General features: G+C 49.5%; 1 protein-coding gene across 11 annotated transcripts in view; it reads left to right on the top strand.

Annotated features, from left to right (window-relative positions):
- kiaa1109 (KIAA1109 ortholog) overlaps positions 1-14,169 on the top strand; it is a 102,663-nt gene that overhangs the window by 53,924 nt on the left and 34,570 nt on the right. For all 11 annotated transcript variants that reach the window (XM_036516953.1, XM_036516954.1, XM_036516959.1 and 8 more), the window contains exons 36-46: positions 491-702; positions 2,214-2,359; positions 3,369-3,519; positions 4,549-4,701; positions 6,284-6,524; positions 6,895-7,043; positions 7,347-7,569; positions 9,657-9,818; positions 10,915-11,090; positions 11,357-11,532; positions 11,852-12,588. In XM_036516953.1, the coding sequence (XP_036372846.1) occupies positions 491-702; positions 2,214-2,359; positions 3,369-3,519; positions 4,549-4,701; positions 6,284-6,524; positions 6,895-7,043; positions 7,347-7,569; positions 9,657-9,818; positions 10,915-11,090; positions 11,357-11,532; positions 11,852-12,588 (2,526 nt within the window). The remainder of the gene's footprint in view (positions 1-490; positions 703-2,213; positions 2,360-3,368; positions 3,520-4,548; positions 4,702-6,283; positions 6,525-6,894; positions 7,044-7,346; positions 7,570-9,656; positions 9,819-10,914; positions 11,091-11,356; positions 11,533-11,851; positions 12,589-14,169) is intronic.

A 14,169-nucleotide genomic window follows, 5' to 3' on the forward strand; every position in this document is an offset into this window, starting at 1 on the left:
GTTTTGTTAAGTTTTGTGTGTTATTTGAAGTTCTGAGGAATTTAAGTTTCTTACCTTATCTCACCCGCTTTAAGTACCTGTGGGCAATGTAGGCAGATTTTGCACAATCCAACAGCAGTTTCTACCCTAACAGGGTGGGAGTCTCTCCAGTAGCCTCACGGACCAACCTGTAGGCCCGCCCCAAAATCACACGCGCTGTGTCATTCTGATAGGAAAACAATGAGGCAAAAACAATGTGTAGCAATGGGTACATCAGTCATGTGGTATGAATCTGGTTAATGAGTAACGTAATCTGAATCGACGATGATGGCCTTGGTGCCACAGGGCTATTTCAGGTATCGAGGGTGGGACAGTGGGCTGTCGCCCAGCTGAGCATAGCCTGATGAGAAAACAAACGAATGGCGGAATGAGTCGTTGGGTGAGTGGATTTTGCCCGCTTCCTGTGAGGGACACGAAGGCTCTTAGCGTTTTCTGTGTGGCTGCACCGCAGGCGGTCGCCAGTCGGGGGCGGTGTTGTACAGCGCCTTCGGCGTGATGGGAAAGGCGGACGGCGGCGAGAAGAACGGCCGGTCCAAGTCCAACGGCTCTACCGGCTCGCAGACGGGCAGCGGCTACAGCACCGACGTGTCCGAGGACAACCTGCCCCACGACGCCGCCAGCCCCTCCTCCGACGCCAACGGCAACTCCGACTCCGACGAGCAGGTGAGGCCGCCGGCCAATCGGCTGCCGTTTCCACAGGGCCGGCTGACATCCCTACGTTCCAGCAAAAAATAATGATTCATAAAGAGCTGAAATTGACTGGTAATACCAGTAATGCATATACTTTATGATCCATCTCTTCAGCCTAGAATTTAGTACCTTGAGGCAAATTTGGCCAAAGTTATCTGGCTCTCTAAATGATTAATTACCAAATGGTAAATCTGATCTGAGGACAGCCTTAAAAGTAATTCAGTTTTTGGAGGAGGTGATATACTGTTAGACGGCTGCTGTTCTCTTCAGTTGAGGCATGCATTTCGTTCTCTTTTGATTAATCATTTTGCAGTGAGTGATGGACAGATTAGTCAGGCGAAGGCCTTCATTCAGTCTAAGGTCTGTGTGTTTTTCATCAGCTTCAGGAAATTTCATCTACCTGCTGTTAACACACCATTTGTTTCACACAGAACATTTATTAAGTGACCATAAAAGTCCCAACTTGGCGTAAAAAACGGGAAAATGAAGATATTTAAATGTTTATGTGCACAGTGTTCAGGATAAAGGACGTTGCAGCTACATTTAATATACACCCAAGTCATTATAGCATGGCTTCTCTCTAAGAGATATGGATGCACGTGTTCTGGGAGACTCCACGTGTTCCAGTGCATCATGAATTGCTTGAAGGTCTTGATTTTTGCAGCACCTAGTTATGAATCACCATCTTTGACTATAGATCATCGTTTTACATCCTTGGAGGAAAGCTTTAAAATTCAGCTGAGCCGCTGTGCTGCTGGAGGAGTTTGATCTATCTCTCTCTCTCCATACCGCTCTGTACATTCAGTTTGTTCTACCATCAGAGTTTGCTTCCTCGCGAAGAGGCTTAGTTTCTCCTCCTCCTCCTCCTCCTCCTCCTCCTCGCCGTTAAGAATGAGGCTGCCTCTCACCTGCGCTGAAATGCCAGGCCAAGCGAGACAATTGATTGCGAATGATTCCATTCTAGTACGCCCGGTGATTATGATTTATGAATATATGTCAGGCAGGTGGCAAGCGATTCCAGAGTCAATTTTATCACATCATATTCCTGGGGAAGGTTTTTCATGCCGTTTTTCTTTCCGAGACCTCATTAATTTATATATTTATAATGTATGGGATAGGGGCAATAGTAAAATTTCAACATGGGGGATCTGTTAAGATTTTTGATTTAAGATGACACTAAACTCATTACCCAGTAGCAGTCAGCGATTGGCTAGCCCACACCTGACAATCAAAGCTCATGAAACGTCAAGGTCCATCATTGTTTTAGGCATGAAAAACATTCAGAACTACTCAGCGTGAAATTGAAAGAGAACATGAGTATATGACTGTGTGTTTGCTTGTGTGGTTGTGTATCCATTGTGGTGATCATTGAGCAGAGGACAGCTCTCCTCTTCCTGGCTGGTGAATGAAACGTTAGTTTCCTCAGCGTTTCCCTTAGGGAAAGGGAACTGTGACTGTACGCTGTGGGCGTGTCTCCCCTGCAGGACGAGGGGGTGGAGTCTGACGACCTGAAGAAGGACCTCCCGCTCATGCCGCCGCCCCCGGACTCCAGCAGTATGAAGCTCACCATCAAGGAGATCTGGTTCAGTTTTGCTGCGCCCACCAACGTGCGCTCCCAGGCCTTCTCCAGGTACAGGCTCACACTGCTCTCTTCCACTGATACTCCGCTCTGTTCCACTGATACTCCGCTCTGTTCCACTGATACTCCGCTCTGTTCCACTGATATTCCACTCTGTTCCACTGATACTCCACTCTGTTCCACTGATACTCCACTCTGTTCCACTGATACTCCGCTCTGTTCCACTGATATTCTACTCTGCCCACTGATGCTCCACTCTCTTCCAGTGAAGCTCCACTCTCTTCCAGTGAAGCTCCACTCTCTTCCAGTGAAGCTCCACTCTCTTCCAGTGAAGCTCCACTCTCTTCTAGTGAAGCTCCACTCTCTTCTAGTGAAGCTCCACTCTCTTCCACTGATCTGATGATTCACTGTCTTCCACTGATGCTTCACTCTCTTCCACTGATGCTTCACTCTCTTCCACTGATACTCCACCCTCTTCCACTGATGCTTCACTCTCTTCCACTGATGCTTCACTCTCTTCCACTGATACTCCACCCTCTTCCACTGATACTCTACCCTCTTCCACTGATACTCCACTCTGTTCCACTGATACTCCACCCTCTTCCACTGATACTCCACCCTCTTCCACTGATACTCCACTCTGTTCCACTGATACTCCACTCTCTTCCACTGATACTCCACCCTCTTCCACTGATACTCCACTCTGTTCCACTGATACTCCCCTCTCTTCCACTGATACTCCACCCTCTTCCACTGATACTCCACTCTGTCCACTGATACTCCACTCTCTTCCACTGATACTCCCCTCTCTTCCACTGATACTCCCCTCTCTTCCACTGATACTCCACTCTCTTCCACTGATACTCCACTCTCTTCCACTGATACTCCACTCTGTCCCAGTGATGCTCCTTTCTCTGCCATGGCAAACTGCACCCTGCTCCAGGGCTGCTCCTACCCCTGTCTGCTTCAGGGCTCCTCGCTCTGCTGCAGGCCTGCTCCGCCCTCTCCCTTCATCCGCTGGTCCTCCGTGACTCATGGGCTGTTTTCCTCGTGTCCGCAGGCAGCTGAACCTCCTCAGCACAGCGACCCCCGCCATCGGCGCCTGGCTCGTCCCCATCGACCAGCTGAAGTCGTCGCTGCACAAGCTGGATACCGAGGGAACGCTGCGGGTGTGCGCCGTCATGGGCTGCATCATGACCGAAGCCCTGGAGGTCAGAGTTCACCCGGCTCCTCTTCGCTCATTCATTCGCTTACTGAAAGCTTCCATCTGATTTTATTTGCTCTAAAACTTCCCTCTCATTTTCAGTTAATACAAACGTCCCTCGCGCCCTCAGGCACTGTAAACCTTCCCTCTTCCAGTCGGTCACTGTAAACTGTCCTCTCAGCTACATCTGTGGCTCAGTCACTGCAAACCTCCCTCTCACTTCCAGTCATTATAAACTTCCCTCTCTTGTTAATTCCCTGTAAACTTGCCTCTCACTCGGTCACCGTAGTCACTGTAAGTCTCCCTCTCTTGCAAAGCCCCTGGCCCCCTCTTAGGCTTCGATTTTTAGCTAATGATTTGTAAATTAATACAATGTTTAATTAAGCAAAACAAAGAAATATAAACACAGCAATCCTGATGGGACTCGACGCATGAGTGGACTGGCAGCCAGTGTGTTGCTGTAGGCTGCTTGCCTAGACTTAGGGGCTCTGTGAGTTATTGATTTCCTGCTTTGCATACTCTAGTGGAATCATTATCCTGTTTACATCGGGTATGAAGGGGAATCAATACCTATAAGCACCTCCGTGAAATGTTCTCTTTGTCTGCGTTTTAATGAATTGGCTGTTTTACTTCTGAATGCAAAGACCAAAAAGTCTTTGTTCGGAGCCGTCTCTGTGACTGCCCGTGAATGTTTGAATGAAGACAGGCTGAATAAATGAATGAGTTAAACCTTTAATGCTTTATTAATGTGTACTGCATAAATAACAGGCAGCCCATACGGGTTTACGAGACTCAAATAACAATACAATCATGATTCAGCATACAAACAGACCACAAATGTCAAGTGTAAGTCTCAGGCTTAACTCATTGTAGCTCTTAACTCATTCTAAGTATATAGTGATTTATCAATACCCTGAAGGTCACAGGTGACCGGAAACGCCCTCTCCTTCAGGTAATGTTGTGTCCTCCAGGAAGCCCTTTGTCCTCCAGTCTGACGTCTCGCTTGTGCCCTCTGTCCGCCCCCCCCCACCTGCAGAAAAAGAGCATCCACATCCCCATCCGGAGCAAGTACAACCGGGTGACGAAGCGGGCGCGCTTCCTGCACGAGAACCCGTCCTGCATGCTGTGCAACATCCTGCACCGCTACCTGCAGCAGGCCGACTACTCCGTCATCGAGGAGGCCACCATGGTGAGCCGCCCAAGCCAAAAACACATTAACTTTTACAGTGCGTTCTCATTTCTTGTTAAATAGGAGCCAGCCACTCTGGGGAAAGCATGGAATCTGCTTGCGGAAAAATAATAGATAATGTTGAAGTCACTTGATTCTAAAAAGAAAGATACACTACGTCATTTCCAGTACATACGTGAGCAGGAGCTTTTGGAACCCTGTGAATAGAGCTCAGTTTGGAGAGTGAGAGCTTCATGATACAACGCTTATAAGGAGTTAGATGTGTCCTGTGAAGGCAGAAAATGTTTAAGCTGGGGATGAGGGTTTCTTGATGCACACGAAAACGTTATTCCAAATAGAGTCTCGGGGTATTTCGTCATCTTTAGTGGACAAATCCCTGTTCCGAGAAGATTAAATTGAAAGAGGTTTATAGCAGGATGTCAGGAAAGAGGAGTAAATTGCTGGAGCTAAGCTTGCTCCATTTCTTTTGCTGGGAGCTCTTTTCCCAAGGGCTCCCCATAGGCCCTCACTGCTGAAGTTAAAAAGAGACAGGGGTAGAATGAGGTACTTGGTAGATCACACTGGGATTTCAAGTTATGAAACATGTGGAGGCCGTTGCTCACAAAAATGTCAGTATAAATGTGAATTCCCTTTGCGCTCCACTGAGAGAAAAGAAAAGGCCATGAATCGGTGAAAAGTGTGTAATTAATCTAGTGAACATGTTATAACAAACTGGCCAAGCACAGCACTTAGTGTTACACCCAATTAAAAAATAAAACTTGAGGGACGGTACCTGCGATTATGCTGATTTGTTTTCGGCGGCTGACTTAAGACGCCACGCAGAGCCATTAAACGGACCATTTTACGCTCAGTCTTCCAGACGCGCTTGATCTTTGAGCAGCGAGGGAACACTGTAAAGGCCACGCTGTCGCTTGTCTCCGTTCATTTCCCCAGAGTAGTCCTCCCCATCGTGATCCTGACAAACGGCGGCGTGGCAAAACATGTCGGCGGCTCCCCGTGCTCTCACGCCACCGGGGATGGCGGTTAACGGGCGTGTGGCGGCCGTGCGTGCGGCGGGCACGCTCCTTTCATCTCCCCGTGCCCCTCAGCGGAGGGGACCAGCTGCCCTGTAATCAGACCGATCCGAGGACGCCCGGTTCTGAAACGCTTCCCCCCCAACCAATTACAAAACAAAACAGTATTTCCGGTCCGGCGCACAAAGTAATGACTGAAAAGTTTCAGCCCGGCTCTGTTGTTAAAACCAAAAAAGAAACAAGAAAGTACAGCGATCAATACAGTGTGGTTTCATTGCCGTTTTGTTTGTCTGGCAAGTGTCTCAGAGTTACATTACATTATTTAGCAGACACTCTTACCCAGAGCAACTTACATAGACATAGGTTACAGTTCTTCACAATGTTATGTATTTATACAGCTGGATATTTACTGAGGCAATTGTGGGTTAATTGTGGGTTAAGTATCTTATCCAAGGGAACAGCAGCAGTGCCCCAGTGGGGAATCGACCCCGCAACATTTCGGTTCTAAGTCCTGCTCCTTAACCACCATGCTACGCCGCGGTTACCGAGAGCTCCCCTTTTTGTCTCAGAACGACGGGCTGCCCGCGCTGGTGACTCTGAAGAAGGGGCTGGTGGCGCTGGCGCGGCAGTGGATGAAGTTCATCGTGGTGACGCAGGGCTTCAAGGCCGTGGGCCTGATGCGGCCCATGCAGCTGCCCAAGGCCAAGGAGCCGGCGCAGAGCCAGTTCGAGGCGGGCCCGGGCCCGGACAACGGCACCGGCCTGCAGAGCGACACCAGCGCCGATGGCGCCGAGCTCGAGTTCGACGCAGGTGACGCCCGCGCGCCGTCGCGGGGGGGGTGGGAGGGGGGGGGGTTGTTCCGTGGGTCCCATCGGCTTCCTATGTTCCGGTGCACTTTTTAGCCCAAAGTGTGAGCCGTGCTGGAGAAGGGTGAATGGGCGTAGCTGTTAGTTTGAACACGTTTTTAAAAAATTATTTCAGTTAATCAGTGTATTTTATTTTCTTCGTTAGAAACGCTGGTTGTCTGCCTAATGGTGCGATAATGAGATTGGTGCTTTGGAGATTTGAGATTTGGTGTTTTGAGTGTAGCGGCTGTTTATATTGAGTTGGTGCACATGGGGGCGTGTGTGTATGAGAGTGGGCATACGTGTGGAGTAACCGTGCCGTTTCCCTGTCCCAGCCACAGTGAGCGAGCACACCATGCTGTTGGAGGGGGCCTGCAGCCGCCCCCCTCAGAACAGCGGCAACGCCGGGCCTGTCAGCGGCGTCCAGATCATGAGGAAGCTGTCCAAGTCACACACGCACAGCGAGTCTGCCCTCAAGATAAAGGTGTGTGTGTGTATGTGTGTGTGTGTGTCTGTCAGTGTGTGCCTTTTCTCTCCTTTGGTTTTGGCATTGCACCTAAGTAAGCCCCAGACACGGTGTGTTCCTGATGTCAAACGGCATGTTTGATGTCCTCGGGTACGGTGACCATCAGTTAGCACCGTGGTGTGAAAGTCAGACTCAGTTCTACGGGGACTGCAGAGTACATAAAAGCATGGAGTGCGTATTTGTCTTACATTGAAAAACGTGGACGAGCGACGGATTGCTGGAATGAGGCTCCTGACACCCCTCTGCCTCTCCCTGCCGCAGGGCTCGCACCCGTACCAGTCTCTGAGCTACACCAGCGGGGACACGGCGGCGGACTCGCCCGCGCACGTGAGCCGCACCGGACTGCTGCTGAAGGACAGCCCTCGCAAGGAGAGCCTGCTCAGCTACCTGACCGGCAGCTTCCCCAGCCTGCACAACCTGCTGGAGGGAAGCATGCCGCAGGCCGGCGCCGCCGCCGCCAAGAGCAGCTCCCTCACGCGCAGGGGTATGCCTGTGTGTGTGTCTGTGTGTGTCTGTCTGTGTGTGTGTCTGTGTGTGTGTGTGTCTGTCTGTGTGTGTGTGTGTCTGTGTGTGTGTGTGTGTGTGTGTGTGTGTGTGTGTGTGTGTGAGTGCGCGTGTGCGTGTGTCTGTGTGCGTGTGTCTGTGTGCGTGTGTCTGTGTGCGTGTGTCTGTGTGCGTGTCTGTGTGCGTGTCTGTGTGCGTGTCTGTGTGTGTGTGTGTGTCTGTGTCTGTCTGTCTTTATGTCTGTGTGTGTGTGTGTCTGTGTGTGTGTGTGTGTGTCTGTGTGTGTGTGTGTGTGTCTGTGTGCATGTCTGTGTGCGTGTCTGTGTGCGTGTCTGTGTGCCTGTCTGTGTGCGTGTGTGCGTGCGTGCGTGTGTGCGTGCGTGTGTGCGTGCGTGTGTGCGTGCGTGTGTGCGTGCGTGCGTGCGTGTGCGTGTGCGTGTGCGTGTGCGTGTGCGTGTGCGTGTGCGTGTGTGTGTGTGTGCGTGTGTGCGCGTGCGTGTCTGTGTGCGTGTGTGTGTGTGTCTGTCTGTGTGTCTGTGTGCGTGTGCATGTCTGTGTGCGTGTCTGTGTGCGTGTGTGTGCGTGTGTGTGTGTGTGTGTGTCTGTGTGCTTGTCTGTGTGCTTGTCTGTCTGTATTTGTGTGTGTGTTTGGTTGTGTGTGAGTATGTACACATACATGTGTGTATAGATATAATGATTCTAGCTTGAAACATGTAAATATTTTAATCACAGCAATGTCAGACTCAGAATCCATCAAGCCAGTGCGCATATTCAGCTATACACAAGATTGAAATTGTCTGGTATCTGCATGTAAAAAAAAAAAAAACAGCAGGAAGGCCACTGTGTTGTCAGCCGCAATTCCTAAAGTTATTCCTCTCTCCACTCTCAAGGTTCTTTCACTTTAATTTCTTTTCACAAGAGCGCCTCTTCATTTACACAATCTGCAGATAAAATTCTGCATTCCAGGCATGCTGCTAAAACGTTGTTTATCGAGGGCGAGATCGCCCTGCTTGGATGTCCTTCAGGTAGAGCTGGCGGGAGTCCAAGCGGAGGTGCACTGGAATGCAGTCTCTTGTAGCATGTAGCATCGTGGCATACTGCTAAGGAGCAGGGCCTGTAACTCAAAAGTTGCCAGTTCAAGTCCCAGTTTGACAAGTGCGCGTGGGCGAGGTGCTCAACCCAAATTACCTCAGTAAATAGTAGGGCTGAACGATACAGCCATCGCAATGTATCGCACAGCTATTTTTAGCGCAATAACAGCTATCCCCGCTATGTGGCGTTGGGTTTTTTCCGTATGTTTTTCAGTGGCTGCGGGTGAGATGGAAACAGGGGAAGCGGAAACTCTACCTTTAAATCTATCATTATGTTCAGCCTGTTCCCTTTTATCCTCCTTGATTAACAATAAAACAAATAATTCACACAATAATTAACACCAATTGCAAATAAATGATTATGCTGGCGAAACAGCGCAGATTGTCTGTAGTTTGTGTGCTTGCGAAAGCTGCAACGTGAGATTGTTTAATTAACAAGGATGGCATTTATCGATGTAAATTACGTTAAATGCTCATGACACATCACAGCTTTTGTGAGGTCTGTGTTCTAAACGTTATTGCTCATTGCACTCAACCTAACCTGAAAGTTTATTCTCAGTAATTTAAATCGATTTAACTAAATTTAGCTCTGTTTTGTAATTTTTTAACACAAGAAAGCTATAACTTGAAACATTTAAGAGAAAGCTTTGGGATTACTTGCCACTTAATTATTCAAATTGCCATCCTTGTTATTTTGAGCATTTAAAGTAATTTACCTGACGCCAACCTAACGCCACATAGCGGGGATAGCTGTTATTGCGCTAAAAATAGCTGTGCAATACATTGCGATGGCTGTATCGTTCAGCCCTAGTAAATAGTCTCCTGTGCAAATGGATAATGTAAACGTTGCAAGGTTAATAGCTGCTCCAGGATAAAGTGACTGCTAAACCGATACAAAGTAGAGTAATGTGGATTCACTGTCTGTGTGTTATATGCTCCTAAGCTCCCTCTCATTCAGTGTCCGTCTCTCTACCAGGCAACAACGTGGGCTCCGACATGCTGACAGAGCACCCCCTGCTGTCAGAGCCCTCCTCCGTCAGCTTCTACAACTGGATGTCCAACGCCGTGGGGAACCGGGGGGGCAGCGTGGTGCAGGAGTCGCCTGTCAACCGCTCCCAGCACAACAGCCTGCAGACCGGTGAGAGGGCTAACACAGAACACCTCACCATGTGCCCTGAAAATATGTACCCTAACATATACTCCATACACCCTAAACAGCAGCCTTCAGACCGGTGTGAGGGGCCTAACCATGTTCCGTTTAGATAAAATTTCACAGTATATGCCCTACCCATTTGTGCGTAATAAATCGCAGTGTATAACTTAACCATATGTACCGCTTGTGCTATGAGCGGCTCGTGCCAGAGCATGTTACACTATGAACCCTAAAAGTGTATGCACTGTACCCTAACATCATAACCAAACAAATAACCTTTTGCGCCCTCACCCTATTACTCTACATGTACACCATAACCCAGGGAATGTAAACATCCCATTATGTACCCTGACATACTGAGCAGGCTCAGGGGATTTGAAGAGCACTCCCTCTTAAATGTGCTGACGGGTAAATGGCCCCTAAATGATCTTATGAAATGTGCTCTGGGGATTCTTCTGACAGTAATACGACGGGTGCTGACCATTCCCTCACACGGCGCATAAGCTGCGATGCTCTCGTGTCTCCTGATTTATGGTTACATAGTGTGTCCTTTTTATGGAAAGCGATTACGGCTGCCCCAGCACTTTAATCAAGGTAATGCACGATCCGTTGACAAATTTCCATGGTTTAATTAACGAACACAGACGCGTTGACACCTGTTGCTTCTCTGATTAAAGTCTGATAAGGGTGGCTGAAGCTTCTGTCTTCCAAGCCTAACGGTGACCCAGCCAGGAGTCCATTCCTTTTCTCTCACTATTCCGTTCCATGTACTCAGGTTTCCTCTAATTCAAGCCTGCAATTAACACAGAGGCCTTTATTCAGTTTAACCCCAATGCACATTGTCTTTAACCTTGAGTACATGCTTTAAGTAATACTTCCATTTTTAGTTTTAAAAGTAGCCATAACGTTATGTTTATGAGAGATGTTGCATTACAGAATTAAACATTGAATTCCTTAGGGAGTTGAGGAGATGGTGCTGTTATAACAGGCTGCGCTTTAAGTTTCGGTTTGTCGGTTGTTGGAGAAAGGACCTGGGTTAATTCGACAGCCTCAGGAGGTACCTCTTCTCTCTCCCCCGCAGGTATCACCTGTAACCTCCCCACCATCCCGTCGGCCTCCGACTTCAACACGGTGCTGTCCAGCGACCAGAACACGCTGGACGGCACCCACTCCCAGCACAGCACCAGCCAGGATGACATCGCCGACATCGAGGAAGGCAACCAATGCCCCGCGGCCGTGCAGCTGGCCGACGCCCAGGTTTGGCCAAGCCCCGCCCTCGCCACACCCCCCCTACAGCTATTTCCGCCAGTGAAGCTTAAAAGTTAAGGATTCCTTGGAGATGTACACTGCTCCCAGATGGGTAGCTGCTTGCTTCTGTTATATCGTGTGGTTTGTGCCAAAGCCGTGCGAGGGCCAAGACATTTTGGGTGGTACCATTTCAAGTGATTTAGGAGACGTTGTAGAGGGGTCCTCTGTCTACTGCAGTGGTATCCTGCTGATGGCTCTCTTCACCCCCTTTGTAGGTTGTATTCAAGCCTCTCCTGAGCCACACAGGTATCCAGTCTCAAGATGCAGCACCCCTCAGCTACCGAATGTATTTTGGGGAGCACCTCTCCTTCTCTGGGACCCTGGAGTGCTTGCGAGCAGACATTGTGGATTCCGACACATCCAAGGACCGGAAGAACAAAAGATCTAGAAGGTACGCGCCTCCTGTTTAACCTGTCCTGGACCAGAAGGCCTCAGGCTCATTCTGAAGAACAACCGAACATAGAACAAACTAAGTAATTGTTTTTAAAATGATACATTTCAAATGGTAAATCAAAGAGTTTTGGTGAGTGAATAGGGTAAGAGAGGTTGACCTTTTTAATTGTCTGAGGCAGGTAGAACATCTTACTTGTATGTATGTGGAATTGTGTAGCAGAAGTGTTGGGACTGGGGTGTAGGGAAGTGTTGAGTATGGTGTATCTCCGAGCTGTACTCAGTGGTGTTCAGGAAGCGTTTCTGTGTTCTGTGCTCAGGCAGGGGATGGTGAACCTCCCGCCCCTGGAGTTCAAGCCGGCTCTGATGATCGAGACGTTCAGCCTGAACGCAGTGGTGATGGAGAAGTCCATGAGCACGCCGCAGAACTCGGCCAGCGCCCTCTCTTTCCACGACCTCAACCGCCGCCACTACAACACGTTCCACTGCGACTTCACCATCTCTTGCCAGTCCATCAGCCAGCACGTGGACATGGCCCTGGTGCGCCTTATCCACCAGTTCAGCACCATGATCGACGACATCAAGGCCACGCAGACCGACATCAAGCTGAGCCGCTACACGGCCGGCTCCGCCTCACCCACGCCCACCTTCAAGGCGCGCGGCCACCGCGACTTCCGCTCCTCGGACTTCAGCCGGAGCTCGCGGGGCAGCCTGAATGGGGCCAGCCGCGCCGCCAACCAGAAGGGCAAGCGGGCCGGCGCCGGCCCGGGGGGCGGGCTGCCGGGCCTGGACACGCTGGCCAGGAAGGAGCCCCGCGGCAGGAGCTCACTGGGCCGCTCGGAGCGCCGCACCTCCAAGGTGTCGCGAAAGGGCTCGCGGGACGTGGCCGACCACATGGCCATCCAGATGGACGACTCGGACTCCATCACCGTGTCGGAGCAGAGCGAGCCCTCGGCCGAGTGCTGGCAGAACATGTACAAGCTGCTCAACTTCTATTCGCTCATCTCCGACCCCACCGGCATCCTGGAGAAGAGCTCCCCAGAGAACTGCCTCACAGGTAGGGCTACTAGCAGGGCCTCACAGATAGAGTTAACCAAACAGGGCTTCACAGATAGGGCTACGCAAACAGGGCCTCACAGATAGGGCTACGCTAACAGGGCCTCACAGATAGAGCTAACCAAGCAGGACCTCACAGATAGGGCTACGCTAACAGGGCCTCACAGATAGAGCTAACCAAGCAGGACCTCACAGATAGGGCTGTGCTAACAGGGCCTCACAGATAGGGCTATGCTAACAGGGCCTCACAGATAGGGCTACGCTAACAGGGCCTCACAGATAGGGCTACGCTAACAGGGCCTCACAGATAGAGCTAACCAAGCAGGACCTCACAGATAGAGCTACGCAAACAGGGCCTCGCGGATAGGGCTACACAAGCAGAGCCTCACATACACTGCTACTTTAGCAGAGCCGCACAGATAGGGCTAGACAAGGTGGGCTACACCGGTAGAGCTGTTCAGACAGAGCCTCACAGGTATAGTGTTGTAGGAAGAGCCTAACTGGTAGGACCTTGCACATAGGGCCTCACATAAAATGCCTCAATGCAAAAGCCAGAGACCTACTGCCACCTGCTGTTGCTGGACATAAGTGCAGGAGCATAGGTCTGTGTAGCGACTGTGTGGAACTGAGTGTGATTTTGGACTTAAGAGCTCACCAATGCATGCATTAGATTTACCAGTCTCTTAATTGAAGTGGCAAGCCCATATGTGTGACAGGAGATGTGGGTTTTCTAATTACTCAATGTATGATTATGGCTTCAGGCAAGTAATTGATCCACAGGCTTTTCATAGAGCTGTAAACTGTAAACAAGGTCTGCATTCCCTCTCGCTCAGGCAAGAAAATCAAGGTGAAGTTCCTGTTATTTTTATGGATGGTGTTCAGCGCTCTTTGACATGGGTATTACTGGGACAGATTGAAATGGACAGCCTTCAAACAGGAGTAATCCATTTGTATTCTCATATTGTATGCAATATAAGCATAAGCATATTGTGTAAGCATGTATTCAATCTCTTTCCCCAGATAGATGGGAAATTGAAAGGACAAAATGTCTCAATAGGTCATTTAAAGGAGGACAGTAAAATGTGATGGGGTAATATGTGCCAAGATTAAGCTTTCCAAGCCATGTATTGTAAGCCTATAAGAACTCGCAAAAATAGAAATTGAGCTGACATGTCCTTTCTGTGGAGCGTTATTATTAAGTAATTTTCATACATTATGATGGTATTTTTCAGCGATAAGAAAGAAAAAGCAGTTTTTGACAGGGTTTTGTATTTTGTATTCACTAATAAGGAGCTCTGATTGATAGCAAGGCTGGTTTTCTCTCCTGGCCAGGAGGGATGGTTTTAGGCTTGTAGGAAACTGTTTTAAGTGCTCAGTGCTTGTAAGTACTGATACATTTACATTTCTGACCTGAGTTCCCCTTTGAAGGGCCAGGGCTTGTGTAGGATTTCAGATTTCTGGGGGGGTATTCTGCTTGGGGGCATTCATATTTTAAACTGTATTGATTGCCTTGTTGAGATGCCTGTCCCTGGACTGAGCCTAACTGCCTGCTTGTCAGACTGACCACTGGTCTGACTGACTG

The sequence above is a fragment of the Megalops cyprinoides genome, chromosome 22 (assembly GCF_013368585.1).
Source record: "Megalops cyprinoides isolate fMegCyp1 chromosome 22, fMegCyp1.pri, whole genome shotgun sequence".
Classification (NCBI taxonomy): Eukaryota; Metazoa; Chordata; class Actinopteri; order Elopiformes; family Megalopidae; genus Megalops; species Megalops cyprinoides.